Below are 20700 nucleotides of genomic sequence, written 5' to 3' on the forward strand. Positions count from 1 at the left end.
TTCGAGTTAAGTTTCTTAGTTTCAAATGTTTGCTTAGGAAAAATTGAAGTGTTTTGCGAACCGATTAAGTCTACAAAATAACTTAAAATGTTTCATGATTTCATAGCTTTCTTCAAAAACTTTCAACTTTTTCGAAACAAGCTATGAAACTCCGAAACATTTCAATTTATTTGGTAAACCGAATCAGTTTGCAAAAAATTTCAGAGTTTCATAGCTTGTTTCGAAAAAGTTGAAGTTTATGCAGGGTCGGTTCAGTCTATGAAACAAATTGCAATAATTCAAAATTCCGAAGCTTTAAAAGATTACATAGAGATTTTTTTCGTGAACTAATTTAGTTTATGAAATAAATTGAAATAAATTAAATTTTATAGCTTTAAAATATTGCTCAGATAAACTTAACTTTTTCGCGAACCAATCCAATCTATGAAATAAATTGAAATAATTCAAAAATTATAGCTTTCAAAGCTTGCCTAGAAACACTGAATTTTTTTTTCTCGATTTGTTTCAGTCCAAGAAATAACCTTAAATTTCTTAAGTTTCATAGCTTGACTAGCTTGCTTCAAAAAATTTAAATTTTTCGCGAATCAATTCAACCTATGAAGAAACGTGTAAAAATTCAAAACTTCAAAGCTTCGAAAGATTGCAAAAAAAAACTCAAAATTTTCGCGAACCAATTCAGTCTATGAAATAAATTGAAATAAATTAAATTTTATAGCTTTAAAATCTTGCTCAGATAAACTTAACTTTTTCGCGAACCAATCCAATCTATGAAATAAATTGAAATAATTCAAAAATTATAGCTTTCAAAGCTTGCCTAGAAACACTGAATTTTTTTTTCTCGATTTGTTTCAGTCCAAGAAATAACCTTAAACTTCTAAAGTTTCATAGCTTGACTAGCTTGCTTCAAAAAATTTAAATTTTTTGCGAATCAATTCAACCTATGAAGAAACGTGTAAAAATTCAAAACTTCAAAGCTTCGAAAGATTGCAAAGAAAAACTCAAAGTTTTCGCGAACCGATTCATTCTTTGAAATAAATTGAAATAACTCAAACTTTCATAGCTTTAAAAGCTTGTTTAGAAAACTTTAAACTTTTCGCGAACCGATTCGGTCTATGAATTAAGTTGAAAAAATTCAAAATTGGAAAGGTTCGAAAGCTTGCTGAGAAAAACTGGAACTTTCCACCAGCTGATTCAGTCTGAGAAATATATTGAAATAATACAAAGTTTCAGAGCTTTTAAAACATGCTGAAAAAAACTAAAATTTTTTGCAAACCGATTCGGCTTACGAAAAAAAATGAAATGTGTCAGAGTTTCATAGCTTGCTTCTAAAAGTTGAAGTTTATGCAAGCGGGTTCAGACTATGAAACAAATTGCTTTAATTCAAAATTCCATAGCTGTAAAAATTACTTAGAGATTTTTTTCGTGAACTAATTTAGTTTATTAAAAAAATGTTGTAGTTTTCAAAATTTCAACAGCTTAAAAGTTTCAAAAAGCATGCTTAGAAAAACTTTTGTGTAGTGATTCGATTAAATAATTATCTTGAATTATCTCAAAGTTTCTTAGCTTGAACTGCTTGCTTTGGAAGTGTTCAACTTATGACAAAAAGGATTCGGTCCAAGCGATAACTTGGATTTTTTCGAAATTCCTTGCTGGATTAGCTCGCGCGAAAAAAAATTTCATTAAAAACAATGAAAAAATCTGGAAATCACCTGAAAATTTTCAATAGAAAAACAGTCTATTATCCAGATCAATTTTTGAACTAAATTGAAATGTTTTAAATTTTAATAGTTTAGTCAGCTTGCTTACAAAAAAATAAAGTTTTCGCAAATTTTTTCCGTAAATGAAAAAGCTGGAAATAATACAAATAGTCATAGCCTAACAGTTTGCTTCCGAAAACTGAAATTTTTCGCAAACTAATTCGGTCCAAGAAATAACTTGAAAAATTTCAAAGTTGCATAGCTTGCTTCAAAAAACTCGACGGTTTTCTCAAACCGGTTCAGTCTATGAATTATCTTTTCATTATTAAAATTTTTTTAGCTCAAAAAGCTTGTTTAGAAAAAAACTCAAGCTTTTTGCCAACCAATTCAATCTATAAAACAAATTGAGATAATTCAAAATTCGTAGCTCTCAACGCTTGCTTAGAAACACTGATTTTTTCTGCGATTCGATTCGCTCCAAGAAATAACCTTAATTTTCTTAAAAGTTCCATAGCTTGATTAGCTTGCTTCAAAAACTTAATTTTTTCGCGAACCAATTCAGCATATGAAAAATTGTGTAAGAATTCAAAACTTCATATCTTCAAAAGCTTGCAAAGAAAACTCAAAGTTTTCGCGAACCGATTCATTCCATGAAATAAATTGAAAAAAATCAAATTTTATAGCTTTAAAAGCTTGCTCAGAAAAACTTAACCTTTTTGCGAACTAATTCAGTCTATGAAATAAATTGGAAAAAATCAAAAAATCATAGCTTTCAAAGCATGCTTAGACACACTGAATTTTTTACTCGATTCGATTTCGATTCAGTAAAAAAATTAATCTTAAATTTCTAAAGTTTCATAGCTTGACTAGCTGCTTCAAAAAACTGAATTTTTCGCGAACCAATTCAACCTATGAAAACGTGTAAATATTCAAAACTTCAAAGCTTCAAAAGCTTGCAAAGAAAACCTCAAAGTTTTCGCGAACCGATTCATTCTATAAAACAAATTGGATAAATTCAGTTTTCATAATTTTAAAAGCTTGCATAGAAAACTTTTAACTTTTCGCGAACCAATTCTGTCCAAGAAATAACTTGAAATATTTCAATATTGCATAGCTTGCTTCCAAAAACTTGACGATTTTTGCGAACCAGTTCAGTCTATGAATTATCTTTTGATAATTAAAACTTTTTCAGAAAACTGAAATTTTTTGCAAACCGATTTGGTTTACGAAAGAAATTGAAATGTTTCGGAGTTCCATAGCTTGCTTCAAAAAACTTGAAATTTATCCATAGCTCTCAAAGATTACTTAGAGATCTTTTTTCGTGAATTATTTTAGTTTATTAAAAAAAGTTGTAGGATTCAAAGTTTCAAATAGCTGAAAAGTTTCAATTAGCATGCTTAGACAAGTTTTTTGTGAAGTGATTCGATTAAATAATTATCTTGAATTATCTCAAAGTTTCTTAGCTTGAACTGCTTGCTTTGGAAATGTTCAACTTATGACAAAAAGGATTCGGTCCAAGCGATAACTTGGATTTTTTCGAAATTCCTTGCTGGATAAGCTCGCGCGAAAAAAAAACTTCGTTAAAAACAATGAAAAAATCTGGAAATCACCTGAAAACTTTCAATAGAAAAACAGTCTACTATCCAGATCAAATTTTGAACTAAATTGAAATGTTTTAAATTTTAATAGTTTAGTCAGCTTGCTTACAAAAAAATAAAGTTTTCGCAAATTTTTTCCGTAAATGAAAAAGCTGGAAATAATACAAAGTGTCATAGCCTAACAGTTTGCTTCCGAAACTGAAATTTTTTGCAAACTAATTCGGTCCAAGAAATAACTTGAAAAATTTCAAAGTTGCATAGCTTGCTTCAAAAAACTCGACGGTTTTCTCAAACCGGTTCAGTCTATGAATTATCTTTTCATTATTAAAATTTTTTTAGCTCAAAAAGCTTGTTTAGAAAAAAACTCAAGCTTTTTGCCAACCAATTCAAACTATGAAACAAATTGAGATAATTCAAAATTCGTAGCTCTCAACGCTTGCTTAGAAACACAGATTTTTTCTGCGATTCGATTCGGTCCAAGAAATAACCTTAATTTTTTTAAAAGTTCCATAGCTTGATTAGCTTGCTTCAAAAACTTAATTTTTTCGCGAACCAATTCAGCAAATGAAAAATCGTGTAAGAATTCAAAACTTCATATCTTCAAAAGCTTGCAAAGAAAAACTCAAAGTTTTCGCGAACCGATTCATTCCATGAAATAAATTGAAAAAAATCAAATTTTATAGCTTTAAAAGCTTGCTCAGAAAAACTTAACCTTTTTGCGAACCAATTCAGTCTATGAAATAAATTGAAAAAATTCGAAAAATCATAGCTTTCAAAGCATGCTTAGACACACTGAATTTTTACTCGATTCGATTTCGATTCAGTAAAAAAATTTATCTTAAATTTCTAAAGTTTCATAGCTTGACTAGCTGCTTCAAAAAACTGAATTTTTCGCGAACCAATTCAACCTATGAAAACTTGTAAAAATTCAAAACTTCAACGCTTCAAAAGCTTGCAAAGAAAAACTCAAAGTTTTCGCGAACCGATTCATTCTATAAAACAAATTGGAAAAATTCAGTTTTCATAATTTTAAAAGCTTGCTTAGAAAACTTTTAACTTTTCGCGAACCAATTCTGTCCAAGAAATAACTTGAAATATTTCAAAATTGCATAGCTTGCTTCCAAAAACTTGACGATTTTTGCGAACCGGTTCAGTCTATGAATTATCTTTTGATAATTAAAACATTTTCAGAAAACTGAAATTTTTTGCAAACCGATTTGGTTTACGAAAGAAATTGAAATGTTTCGGAGTTCCATAGCTTGCTTCAAAAATCTTGAAATTTATCCATAGCTCTAAAAGATTACTTAGAGATCTTTTTTCGTGAATTATTTTAGTTTATTAAAAAAAGTTGTAGTATTCAAAGTTTCAAATAGCTGAAAAGTTTCAATTAGCATGCTTAGACAAGTTTTTTGTGAAGTGATTCGATTAAATAATTATCTTGAATTATCTCAAAGTGTCTTAGCTTGAACTGCTTGCTTTGGAAATGTTCAACTTATGACAAAAAGGATTCGGTCCAAGTAATAACTTGGATTTTTTCACAATTCCTTGCTGGATTAGCTCGCGCGAAAAAAAACTTCATTTAAAACAATGAAAAAAATCTGGAAATCACCTGAAAATTTTCAATAGAAAAACTGTCTACTATCCAGATCAAATTTTGAACGAAATTGCACTGTTTTAAGTTTCATAGCTGAAAAAGCTTGCTTAGAAAAAAATAAACTTTTTGCGAATTTTTTCCGTAAATGAAAAAGCTATAAATAATACAAAGTGTCATAGCCTAATAGTTTGATTCCAAAAAGGGAAAATTTTCGCAAACTAATTTGGTCCAAGAAAAAACTTGAGATGTTTCAAAAATGCATAGCTCGCTTCAAAAACTTGACAATTTTTGCGAACCGGTCCAGTCTATGAATTATCTTTTGATAATTAAAACTTTTTCAGAAAACTGAAACTTTTTGCAAACCGATTTGGTTTACGAAAGAAATTGAAATGTTTCAGAGTTCCATAGCTTACTTCGAAAAACTTAAAAATTATGCAAGCCGGTTCAGTCTATGAAACAAATTGTATTAATTCAAAAATCCATAGCTCTAAAAGATTACTTAGAGATCTTTTTTCGTGAATTATTTTAGTTTATTAAAAAAAGTTGTAGTATTCAAAGTTTCAAATAGCTGAAAAGTTTCAATTAGCATGCTTAGACAAGTTTTTTGTGAAGTTATTTGATTAAATAATTATCTTGAATTATCTCAAAGTTTCTTAGCTTGAACTTCTTGCTTTGGATGGAAATGTTCAACTTATGACAAAAAGGATTCGGTCCAAGTAATAACTTGGATTTTTTCAAAATTCCTTGCTGGATTAGCTCGCGTGAAAAAAAAACTTCATTTAAAACAATGAAAAAATCTGGAAACTACCTGAAAATTTTCAATAGAAAAACAGTCTTCTATCCAGATCAAATTTTGAACTAAATTGAACTGTTTTAAGTTTCATAGCTGAAACAGCTTGCTTAGAAAAAAAAAATTTTCGCGAAATTATTCCGTAAACGAAAAAGCTATAAATAATACAAAGTGTCATGGCCTAATAGTTTGATTCCAAAAAGGGAAACTTTTCGCAAACTAATTTGGTCCAAGAAAAAACTTGAGATGTTTCAAAATTGCATAGCTCGCTTCAAAAACTTGACAGTTTTTGCGAACCGGTCCAGTCTATGAATTATCTTTTGATAATTAAAACTTTTTCAGAAAACTGAAACTTTTTGCAAACCGATTTGGCTTACGAAAGAAGTTGAAATGTTTCGGAGTTCCATAGCTTGCTTCGAAAAAAATTTGAAAATTATGCAAGCCGGTTCAGTCTATGAAACAAATTGTATTAATTCAAAAATCCATAGCTCTAAAAGATTACTTAGAGATCTTTTTTCGTGAATTAATTTAGTTTATTAAAAAATATTGTAGTTTTCAAAGTTTCAAATAGCTTAAAGGTTTCAAAAAGCATGCTTAGAAAATTTTTTTGTGCACTGATTCGGTTAATCAATTATCTTGAATTATTTCACATTTTCTTAGCTTGAACTGCTTGCTTTGGAGATGTTCAACTTATGACAGAAAGCATTCGGTCCAAGCAATAAATTGGATTTTTTCAAAATTCCTTGCTGAAAAAAAACTTAATTAAATACTATGAAAAAAACTGGAAATTTCTTGAACATTTTCAATAGAAAAACAGTCTACCATCCAGATCCCATTTTGAACTAAATTGAACTGTTTTAAGTTTCATTGCTTAAACAGCTTGCTTAGAAAAAAATAACAGTTTCGCGCATTGTTTCGGTAAATGAAAAAGCTGGAAGTAAAAAACTACGAAATTTCTAAAGTTTCATAGCTTGACCAGCTTGCTTCAAAAAATTTACTTTTTTCGCGAACCAATTCAGCCTATGAAAAAACGTGTAAGAATTCAAAACTTCTCAAAATTTTCGCGAACCAATTCAGTCTATGAAATAAAATGAAATAAATTAAATTTTATAGCTTTAAAAGCTTGCTCAGATAAACTTAACTTTTTCGCGAACCAATCCAATCTATGAAATAAATTGAAATAATTCAAAAACTTATAGCTTTCAAAGCTTGCCTAGAAACACTGAATTTTTTTTTTCGATTCGTTTCAATCCAAGAAAAAACCTTAATTTTCTAAAGTTTCATAGCTTGACTAGCTTGCTTCAAAAACTTAATTTTTTCGCGAATCAATTCAACCTATGAAGAAACGTGTAAAAAGTCAAAATTTCAAAGCTTCGAAAGATTGCAAAGAAAAACTCAAAGTTTTCGCGAACCGATTCATTCTTTGAAATAAATTGAAATAACTCAAACTTTCATAGCTTTAAAAGCTTGTTTAGAAAACTTTAAATTTTTCGCGAACCGATTCGGTCTATGAATTAAGTTGAAATAATTCAAAATTGGAAAGGTTCGAAAGCTTGCTGAGAAAAACAGGAACTTTCCACCAGCGGATTCAGTCTAAGAAATATATTGAAATAATACAAAGTTTCAGAGCTTTTAAAACATGCAGATAAAAAGACTGAAATTTCTTGCAAACCGATTCGGCTTACGAAAAAAAATGAAAAGTGTCGGAGTTTCATAGCTTGCTTCTAAAAGTTGAAACTTATGCAAGCTGGTTCAGACCATGAAACAAATTGCAGTAATTCAAAATTCCAAAGCTGTAAAAATTACTTAGAGATTTTTTTTGTGAACTAATTTAGTTTATTAAAAAAATGTTGTAGTTTTCAAAATTTCAACAGCTTAAAAGTTTCAAAAAGCATGCTTAGAAAAATTTTGTGTAGTGATTCGATTAAATAATTATCTTGAATTATCTCAAAGTTTCTTAGCTTGAACTGCTTGCTTTGGAAATGTTCAACTTATGACAAAAAGGATTCGGTCCAAGCGATAACTTGGATTTTTTCGAAATTCCTTGCTTCAAATTTTATAGCTTTAACAGCTTGCTCAGAAAAACTTAACCTTTTCGCGAACCAATTCAGTCTATGAAATAAATTGAAATAATTCAACAAATCATAGCTTTCAAAGCATGCTTAGACACACTGCATTTTTTACTCGATTCGATTTCGATTCAGAAAAAAAAATTAATCTTAAATTTCTAAAGTTTCATAGCTAGACTAGCTGCTTCAAAAAACTGAATTTTTTCGCGAACCAATTCAACCTATGAAAAAACGTGTAAAATTTCAAAACTTCAAAGCTTCAAAAGCTTGCAAAGAAAAACTCAAAGTTTTCGCGAACCGATTCATTCTATGAAAAAAATTGGAAAAATTCAGTTTTCATTATTTTAAAAGCTTGCTTAGAAAACTTTTAACTTTTCGCGAACCGATTCGGTCTATGAATTAGGTTGAAATTGTTCAAAATTGGATAGGTTCAAAAGCTTGCATAGAAAAACTGAAACTTTCTACAAGCTGATTCAGTCTATGAAACAAATTGAAATAATACAAAGTTTCAAAGCTTTTAAAACATGCTAAAGAGAACTGATTTTTTTTGCAATCTGATTCGGTTTACGAAAAAATTGAAATGTGTCGGAGTTTCATTGCTTGCTTCTAAAAGTTAAAGTATATGCAAGCCGGTTCAGACTATGAAACAAATTGCGTTAATTGAAAATTCTATAGCTCTAAAAAATTACTTCGAGATTTTTTTCGTGAACTAATTTAGTTTATAAAAAGATGTAGTTTCCAAAGTTTCAAATAGCTTAAAAGTTTCACAAAGCGTGCTTAGAAAAATTTTTTGTGAACTGATTCGGTTAATCAATTATCTTGAATTATCTCAAAATTTCTTAGCTTGAACTGCTTGCTTTGGAGATGTTCAACTTATGACAGAAAGGATTCGGTCCAAGCAATAAATTGGATTTTTTCAAAATTCCTTGCTGAAAAAAAAACTTAATTAAAAACTATGAAAAAAACTGGAAATTACTTGAAAATTTTCAATAGAAAAACAGTCTACCATCCAGATCACATTTTGAGCTAAATTGAACTGTTTTAAGTTTCATAGCTTAAACCGCTTGCTTAGAATAAAATAAACGTTTCGCGAATTTTTTCCGTAAATGAAAAAGCTGGAAATAATACAAAATGTCATATCCTAATAGTTTTCTTCCGAATAGTGAAACTTTTCGCAAACTAATTCGGTCCAAGAAATAACTTGAAATACTTTAAAATTGCATAGCTTGCTTCAAAAATTTGGACGATTTTTGCGAACCGGTTCAGTCTATAAATTATCTTTTCATAATTAAAAATTTTTTAGCTTAAAAACTTGTTTAGAAAAAAATTTCAGCTTTTTTCCAACCAATTCAGTCAATGAAATAAATTGAAATAATACAAAGTTTCAGAGCTTTTAAAACATGCTTAAGAAAACTGAAATTTTTTGCAAACCGATTCGGCTTACGAAAGAAATTGAAATGTTTTGGAGTTTCTTAGCTTGCTTCGAGAAACTTGAAGTTTATACAAGCCGGTTCAGTCAATGAACCAAATTGTATTAATTCAAAACTCCATAGCTCTAAAAAATTACTTAGAAATCTTTTTTCGTGAACTTATTTAGTTAATAAAAAAATGTTGTAGTTTTCAAAGTTTCAAATAGCTTAAAATTTTCAAATAGCATGCTTACACAAATTTTTTGTGAACTGATTCGTTCAATGAATTATCTTGAATTATCTCAAAATTTCTTAGCTTGAACTGCTTGCTTTGGAAATGTTCAACTTATGACAAAAAGGATTCGGTCCAAGCATTAACTTCGATTTTTCAAATTTCCTTGCTGGATTAGCTCGCGCGAAAAAAAAACTTAAGTAAAAACTATGAAAAACTTGGAAATCACTTCAAAATTTTCAATAGAAAAACAGTCTACCATCCAGATCACATTTTGAATTAAATTGAACTGTTTTAAGTTTCATAGCTTAAACAGCTTGCTTAGAAAAAAATAAACTTTTCGCGATTTTTTTCCGTAAATGAAAAAGCTGGATATAATACAAAATGTCATAGCCTAATATTTTTCTTCCGAATAGTGAAATTTTTCGCAAACTAATTCGGTCCAAGAAAAAACTTGAAATGTTTTAAAATTGCATAGCTTGCTTCAAAAATTTTGACAATTTTTGCGAACCGGTTCAGTCTATGAATTATCTTTTCATAATTAAAAATTTTTTAGCTTAAAAACTTGTTTTGAAAAAAATTTCAGCTTTTTTCCAACCAATTCAGTCAATGAAATAAATTGAAATAATACAAAGTTTCAGAGCTTTTAAAACATGCTGATGAAAACTGAAATTTTTTGCAAACCGATTCGGCTTACGAAAGAAATTGAAATGTTTTGGAGTTTCTTAGCTTGCTTCGAAAAACTTGAAGTTTATGCAAGCAGGTTCAGTCTATGAATCAAATTGTATTAATTTAAAATTCCATAGCTCTAAAAGATTACTTAGAGATCTTTTTTCGTGAACTTATTTAGTTTATAAAAAAATGTTGTAGTTTTCAAAGTTTCAAATAGCTTAAAAGTTTCAAATAGCATGCTTAGACAAATTTTTTGTGAACTGATTCGTTTATTGAATTATCTTGAATTATCTCAAAGTTTCTTAGCTTGAACTGCTTGCTTTGGAAAAGTTCAGCTTATGACAAAAAGGATTCGGTCCAAGCATTAACTTGGATTTTTCAAATTTCCTTGCTGGATTAGCTCGCGCGAAAAAAAACTTAATTAAAAACTATGAAAAAACTTGGAAATCACTTGAAAATTTTCAATAGAAAAAACAGTCTACCATCCAGATCACACTTTGAATTAAACTGAACTACTTTACGTTTCATAGCTTAAACAGCTTGCTTACAAAAAAATAAACTTTTCGCGATTTTTTCCGTAAATGAAAAAGCCGGAAATAATACAAAATGTCATAGCGTAATAGTTTTCTTCCGAATAGTGAAACTTTTCGCAAACTAATTCGGTCCAAGAAATAACTTGAAATGTTTTAAGATTGCATAGCTTGCTTCAAAATTTTGACGATTTTTGCGAACCGGTTCAGTCTATGAATTATCGTATCATAATTAAAAACTTTTTAGCTTAAAAACTTGTTTAGAAAAAAATTTCAGCTTTTTTCCAACCAATTCAGTCAATGAAACAAATTGAAATAAAACAAAGTTTCAGAGCTTTTAAAACATGCTGAAGAAAATTGAAATTTTTTGCAAACTGATTCGGCTTACGAAAGAAATTGAAATGTTTCGGAGTTTCTTAGCTTGTTTCGAAAAAAATGAAGTTTATGCAAGCCGGTTCAGTCTATGAAACAAATTGCAATAATTCAAAATTCCGAAGCTCTAAAAGATTACATAGAGATTTTTTTTGTGAACTAATTTAGTTTATAAAAAAAAATTATGTAGTTTTAAAAGTTACAAATAGCTTAAAAGTTTCAAATAGCATGCTTAGACAAATTTTTTGTGAACTGATTCGTTTAAGGAATTATCTTGTATTATCTCAAAGTTTCTTAGCTTGAAATGCTTGCTTTGGAAATGTTCAATTTATGACAAAAAGGATTCGGTCTAAGCAATAACTTGGATTTTTTCAAAATTCCTTGCTGAATTGGATCGCGCGAAAAAAAAACTTAATTAAAAACTATGAAAAAACTTGGAAATCACTTGAAAATTTTCAATAGAAAAAACAGTCTTTCATCCAGATCACATTTTGAACTAAACTGAACTATTTTAGGTTTCATAGCTTAAACAGCTTTTTTTACAAAATAATAAACTTTTCGCGAGTTTTTTCCGTAAATGAAAAAGCTGGAAATAATGCAAAATGTCATAGCCTAATAGTTTTCTTCCGGATAGTGAAACTTTTCGCAAACTAATTCGGTCCAAGAAATAACTTGAAATATTTTAAAATTGCAAAGCTTGCTTCAAAAATTTTGACGATTTTTGCGAACCGGTTCAGTCTATGAATTATTTTTTCATAATTAAAAATTTTTTACCTTTAAAACTTGTTTAGAAAAAAATTTCAGCTTTTTTTCAAAAATTCAGTCAATGAAATAAATTGAAATAATACAAAGTTTCAGAGCTTTTAAAACATGCTGAAGAAAACTGAAATTTTTTGCAAACCGATTCGGCTTACGAAAGAAATTGAAATGTTTCGGAGTTTCTTAGCTTGCTTCGAAAAAGTTGAAGTTTATGCAAGCCGGTTCAGTCTATGAACCAAATTGTTTTAATTCAAAATTCCATAGCTCTAAAAGATTACTTAGAGATCTTTTTATCGTGCACTTATTTAGTTTATAAAAAATGTTGTAATTTTCAAAGTTTCAAATAGCTTAAAAGTTTCAAATAGCATGTTTAGACAAATTTTTTGTGAACTGATTCGTTTAATGAAATATCTTGAATTATCTCAAAGTTTCTTAGCTTGAACTGCTTGCTTTGGAAAAGTTCAACTTATGACAAAAAGGATTCGGTCCAAGCATTAAATTGGTTTTTTCAAATTTCCTTGCTGGATTAGCTCGCGCGAAAAAAAAAACTTAATTAAAAACTATGAAAAAACTTGGAAATCGCTTGAAAATTTTCAATAGAAAAACAGTCTACCATCCAGATCACATTTTGAACTAAATTGAACTATTTTAGGTTTCATAGCTTAAACAGCTTGCTTACAAAAAAATAAACTTTTCGCGATTTTTTTCCGGATATGAAAAAGCTGGAAATAATACAAAATGTCATAGCCTAATAGTTTTCTTCCGAATAGTGAAACTTTTCGCAAACTAATTCGGTCCAAGAAATAACTTGAAATAATTTAAAATTGCATAGCTGGCTTCATAAATTTTGACGATTTTTGCAAACCGGTTCAGTCTATGAATTATCTTTTCATAATTAAAAATTTTTTAACTTAAAAACTTGTTTAGAAAAAAATTTCAGCTTTTTTCCAACCAATTCAGTCAATGAAACAAATTGAAATAATACAAAGTTTCAGAGTTTTTAAAACATGCTGAAGAAAACTGAAATTTTTTGCAAACCGATTCGGCTTACGAAAGAAATTGAAATGTTGCGGAGTTTCTTAGCTTGCTTCGAAAAACTTGAAGTTTATGCAAGCTGGTTCAGTCTATGAATCAAATTGTATTAATTCAAAATTCCATAGCTCTGAAAGATTACTTCGAGATCATTTTTCGTGAACTTATTTAGTTTACAAAAAAATGTTGTAGTTTTCAAAGTTTCAAATAGCCTAAAAGTTTCAAATAGCATACTTAGTCAAATTTTTTGTGAACTGATTCGTTTAACGAATTATCTTGAATTATCTCAAAGTTTCATATTTTGAACTGCTTGCTTTGGAGATGTTCAACTTATGACAGAAAGCATTCGGTCCAAGCAAAAAATTGGATTTTTTCAAAATTCCTTGCTGAAAAAAAAACGTAATTAAAAACTATGAAAAAAAACTGGAATTCACTTGAAACTTTTCAATAGAAAAACAGTCTTCCATCCAGATCACATTTTGAACTAAATTGAACTATTTGAAGTTTCATAGCTCAAGCAGCTTGCTTAGGAAAAAATAAATTTTTTGCGAATTTTTTCCGTAAATGAAAAAGCTGGAAATAATACAAAATGTCATAGCCTAATAGTTTTCTTACGAAAAGTGAAAATTTTGCAAACTAATTCGCTCCAAGAAATAACTTGAAATATTTTAAAATTGCATAGCTTGCTTCAAAAATTTTAACTATTTTTGCAAACCGGTTCAGTCTATGAATTACCTTTTCATTATTAAAAATTTTTTAGCTTAAAAACTTAATTAGAAAAAAATTTCAGCTTTTTTCCAACCAATTCATTCAATGAAATAAATTGAGATAATTCAAAAATTCATAGCTTTCAACGCTTGCTTAGAAACACTAATTTTTTTTCTCATTTCGTTTCAGTCCAATAAATAATCTTAAATTTCTAAAGTTTCATAGCTTGACTAGCTTGCTTCAAAAAATGTAATTTTTTCGCGAACCAATTCAGCCTATGAAAAAACGTGTAAGAATTCAAAACTTCATAGCTTCAAAAGCTTGCAAGGAAAAACTCAAAATTTTTGCGAACCAATTCAGTCTATGAAATAAATTGATATAAAATTAATTTTTATAGCTTCAAAAGCTTGCTCAGATAAACTTAACTTTTTCGCGAACCAATCCAGTCTATGAAATAAATTGAAATTATTCAAAAACTTATAGCTTTCAAAGCTTGCCTAGAAACACTGAATTTTTATTCTCGATTCGTTTCAGTCCATGAAATAACCTTAAATTTCTAAAATTTCATAGCTTGACTAGCTTGCTTCAAAAACTTATTTTTTTCGCGAACCAATTCAACCTATGAAGAAACCTGTAAAAATTCAAAACTTCAAAGCTTCGAAAGGTTGCAAAGAAAAACTCAAAGTTTTCGCGAACCGCTTCATTTTTTCAAATAAGTTGAAATAACTCAAACTTTCATAGCTTTAAAAGCTTGCTTAGAAAACTTTAAGCTTTTCGCGAACCGATTCGGTCTATGAATTAAGTTGAACTAATTCAAAACTGGATAGGTTCAAAAACTTGCTCAGAAAAACTGAAACTTTCCACAAGCTTTTAAAAATTGCATAAAATTGCATAGCTTGCTTCAAAAATTTTGACGATTTTTGCGAACCGGTTCAGTCTATGAATTATCTTTTCATAATTAAAAATTTTTTAGCTTAAAAACTTGTTTAGAAAAAAATTTCAGCTTTTTTCCAACCAATTCAGTCTTTGAAATAAATTGAAATAATACAAAGTTTCAGAGCTTTAAAAACCTGCTAAACAAAACTGCATTTTTTTGAAAACCGATTCAGCTTACGAAAGAAATTGAAATGTTTCGGAGTTTCTTAGCTTGCTTCCAAAAAACTTGAAGTTTATGCAAGCCGGTTCAGTCTACGAATCAAATTGTATTAATTCAAAATTCCATAGCTCTAAAAGATTACTTAGAGACCTTTTTTTGTGAACTTTTTTAGTTTATAAAAAATGTTGTAGTTTTCAAAGTTTCAAATAGCTTAAAAGTTTCAAATAGCATGCTAAGACAAATTTGTTGTGAACTTATTCGTCTAATTAATTATCTTGAATTATCTCAAAGTTTCTTAGCTTGAACTGCTTGCTTTGGAAATGTTCAACTTATGTCAAAAAGGATTCCGTCCAAGCATTAACTTGGATTTTTCAAAATTCCTTGCTGGATTAGCTCGCGCGAAAAAAAATCTTAATTGATTCGGTCCCAGAAATTATTTGAAAACTTTCAAAACTTCATTGCTTTAAAAGCTTGATTTAAGAAACTCAAATTTTTAGTGAACCGATTCAGCCTATGAAAAAAACTTGTTATGAATCATAATTTCTTAGCTTTGAAAGCTTGCTTAGAAAAAATTTTTAGCTTCAAACGCTTTCTTAGAAAAATTTAATTTTTGCAAACCGAATCAGCCTATGAAATGAATTGAATTGAATCAAAGTTTCATAGCTTTCTAAACTTGCTCAGAAAAACTGAAACTTTTTGCGAATTGATTCGATCCAAGAAATAACTTGAAAATTTTTAAAATTTCCTAGCTTCAAATGCTTGATTAAAAAACTCAAACTTTTAGCGAACTGATTCAGTCTATTAAAAAACTTGTAATAATTCATAATTTCATAGGTTGAAAAGCTTGCTTAGAAAAACTTAAACTTTTCGCGAACCGATTCAGTCTATGAAATAAATTTAAGTAAATCGAATTTTTCTAGCTTTAAAATCCTGCTTAGAAAAACTTAACTTTTTCGCTAATGGTTTCAATCTATGAAGTATTTGTTAATGATTCAAAAATTCTTAGCTGCAAAAGCTTGCTTAGAAGAAACTTAATTTTTTTGCGAATCGATTCAGTCTATCAAACATATTGAATTAAATCAAAGCTTCATAGCTTTATAAGCTTGCTTAGAAAAACTGAAACTTTTCGCAAAATGATTCGGTCCAAGAAACAACTTGAAAATTTTCAAAGTTTTATAGCTTCAGAAGCTTTATTAAAAAACTCAAACTTTTGGCGAACCAATTCAGTCTATTAAAAAACTTGTAAAAATTCATAATTTCATAGCTTGAAAAGCTTGCTGAGAAAAACTAAAACTTTCCGCGAACTGATTCAATTTTTGAAATACAATGAAATAAATCAAATTTTTATATCTTTAAAAACTTGCTTTGAAAAACTCAAAGTTTTCATCAGGAAATTCAATCCATGAAGTATTTTTTAAATTATTCAAAATTTTTTAGCTTTGAAAGCTTCCTAAGAAAAAAAACTTAATTTTTTCGCGAATCGATTCAGTAAGTACCACTTGCTCTGAGTTCGTTTTTATAGAAGGTACTCACCAAGGAAACATTTCTGAAACCTGTAACCGTGCAGTTGAGAATTTTCTCACGTTTTCAAAAGTGTGACTGCTTTATCAACAAATATTCCTACGTTCATATTGGTTGATGGCATGCCGAAAATAAGTGATTCGTCTTGGGAGGCAAGGGTATAATTTTCCCGCATTATTTTTTAATGGACGCGAGTTCAAGCTGGATTCGACTCCACAAACATTAGTGTTCAAACGATAACGAAAAAAAAAACATTTCAGCCATAAATTGCAACACTCGAATTTTGTGCATCACTCGCCAAAGCGCATTACCACAATTTTGCACTACTCTTGGATTTTGTGTATAACTGGCCAAATCACGAATCAAAATTGAAAAAAAAAAATCCCCTGAAGGGAACTTAAATGAAATTGCTCGAATCTTATTAGGAGTGCTAAATTTGACATTTTTGTGTATTTGACATGTTTGTATGACTCGCCAAATACCAGGTCTAAATTGAATTTTTTTACTTAAATTTTGTCCATTAAAACAATACGTTAAGCCATCACCTTGAATGAAATTGAAATGAAACTTCTCAAACCAAATCAAAACGGCTGAATAATGAAACTAAATGAAAACTTAAGTCGAACCGCTAAACTTAAGTTTTGACCGTGAACAAATTTCAAGTTTATTCCCGAAAAAAAAACAATCATCACGACCAATGAAGGAAAAAAACTATTTTTTTTTACACTTAACGAGCAATCGAAGATCTTAAACTGATACAGGACAAAGACTGAACATAGATAAGAAACAAAAAACAAATCTCACTATCTTTTTCAAAATCTAAAAATTTCATATCATGGTCTACAAAAAAACCGATGCGATGACTGGATCTAGAACCTATGCACTAAAAAGACATCTAACTAGCAAAAGAAAATCCAAAACTGATGCTTTTTAGACGCAGTTTGCGAACTTTTTTGGATTTCAAATTAGAGCTGAACAAGCATTTTCATAATAAGACCTCTAAGTAGCCTCGTTCGTGTCATTTTCTGTCGATTCATATCAAAAAACGAAAAGGCGAAAACGCACATAGTAAACAAACAAAAAAAGCAAACGGGAGCTTTCAAATGCAAGAAAATAGAAAATTAATTAGACCGGCCCTGCAATCTACGGCATTCGAACATCCGATCTTCAGATTTATAATCTAACGTCCACGCAAGTACGCCACCGCTTTGAAATCACACGCCACCAAAAAGCGGATAAAACTTCACACTCGACACCAAAAAGCGGTTTCATAAACAAAACTATTAGCCAAAATAAGGGAATAGTTTAATACGCAATTCGTAAAAAAAAATTCAAATGGTAAAATTTAAAGTTCTTTTTTCAATTCTAATTAGCAATTTCAAAATTATAACACGTATTTACAATTTCAGATTTACAATCGAAGGACAGTTTGTTTTTACAAGTTTATGAATTTTATTTACATGTTGATGATAGTTGTTCTATGATTTCTTTAACTAATTTGACAGATATAATGAGCTTCGCGTCTAATCTTTTAATTATTTCATGCACGCAAGTAAGTTCCAGCAAGTTCTGATTTTGTGGCATTTATTCAGGTCAAGTTTCTTTTACAGTCGTTGTAGCTTGGGCAAATTGGAGATATTTACGAATGTTTGGCATTTTTGCTGTTTTTTGGTGCCATCCAGTTCAAATTTGATTATCATTCAGCTCAATTACTTTTGTTTCTCAAACACTGTTTTTTTCCATTGCGTCATTGTTCTAACTGGCTCTGATGAGTGGCACCTGTTTCTCCCTCTCTACCATCTGTTCAGTCTCTATTTTGGCGGCCGGTGTGAACAGGAGATTGTTCTTCTCCTCTTGAGTCAGTGGCTCGATCCGTCTAGTCGACAGTTTGTTCTTGGTCGGGTTGATCAATCTAGATTGAAACAAAGTTTTGATAAATGGCATTCAAAATACAAGGCAAAAAAACCCTCAAAATGATGACCCTGATAATCTCTTGCAATATAGAAATAACGCGTTATACACATTTTTTTAATTCTATACTAGACTATAGTAGTACTCACCAGCGTATTTATGGGGGGAGAACGATCCACCCACAGGGATTCAACCCCCTGCTGACCTGACCCAAAAATTTCCCCCTTTGCTCTATCTCAATTTTCGGCTGACGGGCCTTAAATTTTTTCTAAAGGCGCCTTTGGCACCAATATATACTAAATTTTAGGGCCGCAACAAATTTGGCAGCAAATGTGTGTTTGTTTAGGGTTATGCGCTGTGTTACCTGAAGTGTGTGGCAGTTGGGTCGATGAAGAGAGACCTCTGGGTCCTAAGAGAGACTACATTGTTGCCCATTCTCTTCTCCTCCTCGTCTCCCAGAGTGAAGGGACCCTTGTAGCTACCCAGCGACTCAGACTGGGCCAGACCAGGAGCTGCACAGAAAGGAAGCAAAACGAAAAAAATCATCCTGTTGAAACAATAAATCCAAGATATACAAAGATGTGCTACAAGGAATCTAAGAAAAAATGTAACATTGAAAGTAACATAGCCAAATGACCGTTGGAAAAAACAGAAACAGAAAAAAACTGACTTGTAAAGCTTTTTGAATTTCTAGAACAATTTATGATTGGTAATTTTTGCGATAGAATTGACCCAATTTGAGAAAATTGGATCACTAGGTAAACTTTTTATTTCGCTGGAAAATCTGAAAATTAAATTCTGTTTTCGAAACTTGAAGTCAATTACGTTTTTGTGACCTTAACACTTCTGCTTTCCGATTGTGGAGTTTGTCTTCATTTTTAGAAAGGAAAGGAACTGAACTTTATAAAATCAGAAGTCAAGCCGCAAAAAAAAATCAAATTTCAGCATAAGATATTTTCCTCTAAAAAAACGCGAAAAAAATCGACAAGACCTATATAAGAATCTTCAGTACGTTCAACATTCTTAAACAACGAGAGCCCACTTTTTGTCAAGCTAGATTCTATTGTTGGTATTTTTATATATCATAAAATTATAAGCTTTTCAGGGTTATTTGACAAATGGTATTAAATGATACTTTTAATGGAACGAGGCGACGCTTTGTACTTAATCTCAAGACAAATATTCAGAGCAAAAACGGTGAGCGTAAGTTTGTGCGACGTTGGAAAAAGTGAAATAGTATTACAAAATGCCCGTTTGCTTTAGAAATGGATTTAATACCCATACAAAAAATTGAAAACTAAAAAAACAAGCCCCACAAAAACTAATTGAGCATTTACGTGGCGAGTATCCAGCTTCTCTGGCTGAGATGTCAACTGATGGGTAGTGGACCACGCCCAGCGCAGGCACCTCGCTGGACATTCCAGCCCCCAAGGACACTCGATTGGCACTGTCCTTCAACAGACCTGAAAATGAACCAGCAGATTCAGTAGACAATCCAAGCGGGATTATAGCAAATGCCTACAGCTCTTAGAACATTTAACATTGATCTCTTACATCTAGCTGATTAAGTTTAAAATGTCTGCTAATCTTTTAATAAAGATAAATATCAGCTGATCTGGTTATTTAGAAAAAAAACTATTATTGTTTTGAAAAGTATGTAAGACCTACCAGCTGTCTTGTCGATCTGATTGCTGGCCTTTATTCCCCTTTCCATGTTCTCAGTGGCCGGATTCAGTCTGTGGAACTTCAGCACTGGATCTCGTCCCGCCATCTTCTCTCGCCACTCTTTCATCATCCTGAAGCGGGTTTAGACTTTCTCTTTTACGTGAACAAAAGCATATTTAATTTCGACCACAATTGAAACTATCTTCATTTTTGAATTCGTTCAGAACTTTGAGCATAGCTTTTTGAGGCCGAAGAACCCTAAAATTGTCATCATGGGGATTTCAACGTTCAAATATTAAAAATAACATACAGAAAGTGCTTAAACAAAATTATTAGGCTTGTGCTCTAAGCAACAATTACTGCTCCTTATGTTCTACATCTTATTTTGAAAATAAGGCTCAAAAGAAAACCAAATACAAGCATAGTCAACACAGTTGAAAAAGTATCAATAAAATGACGAAAACCGAAGATATGGCTACTTTTTTCGAAAATTTTTCAAGTTTCAGCTTCCAAATAACAACATAAACACAAGCGAGCAGCGTTTTGCGCCACTTACGAGAAATTACAAAGAAATCATGCCAAACTGGCAAAAGTTGAGACGATGAGCTTTAAAAAAATATATACTTAACTACCCCTTGAATAGACTCACGCGCATGTAATATTAAACTTATTTTTGTTCATCAAACGAGGCAATACGAGGTCATAAAGCCGATAAGGTATGAACTGAAACTTTAAGCCAATAAAACAAACACAGAGGCGAAGCTGCAGTTCGCAAACAAAAGCGAGAACACGACAAAAATCAGCTCGATAAAGTGCTCTATAAAGAAAAGTAGAAATAAGCCTCGAATTAGTTAAAATTCAGCTACGTGTCGGATTCGATAATACGGCCTACAGAATATCAGTCTCACGCACTAACCACTCAGCCACACACGCTTAATTAATCACCGACACTAGCTTCAAATTAACCAGAGAACAAATGCTATGAAATTTCCAATGCTACAGATCGTGATTACAGCAAAAATGTCACCAAATAATGAACCTTTGC

The 20700-nt window shown here is 30.4% G+C and overlaps 1 protein-coding gene across 1 annotated transcript in view; it reads right to left on the reverse strand.

Annotated features, from left to right (window-relative positions):
* Nucleotides 1-17435: 17435 nt before the first annotated feature.
* The window catches only part of LOC134854663 (uncharacterized), a 275825-nt gene continuing 272560 nt past the window's right edge, over nucleotides 17436-20700 (reverse strand). The window contains exons 25-28 of the mRNA XM_063871011.1: nucleotides 19659-19786; nucleotides 19328-19453; nucleotides 18355-18502; nucleotides 17436-17991 (exon numbers count right to left, since the gene is read on the reverse strand). Of these exons, the coding sequence (XP_063727081.1) occupies nucleotides 17835-17991; nucleotides 18355-18502; nucleotides 19328-19453; nucleotides 19659-19786 (559 nt within the window). The 3' untranslated portion in view covers nucleotides 17436-17834. The remainder of the gene's footprint in view (nucleotides 17992-18354; nucleotides 18503-19327; nucleotides 19454-19658; nucleotides 19787-20700) is intronic.

Source organism: Symsagittifera roscoffensis, chromosome 9 (genome assembly GCF_963678635.1).
Source record: "Symsagittifera roscoffensis chromosome 9, txSymRosc1.1, whole genome shotgun sequence".
Taxonomy (NCBI): domain Eukaryota; kingdom Metazoa; phylum Xenacoelomorpha; order Acoela; family Convolutidae; genus Symsagittifera; species Symsagittifera roscoffensis.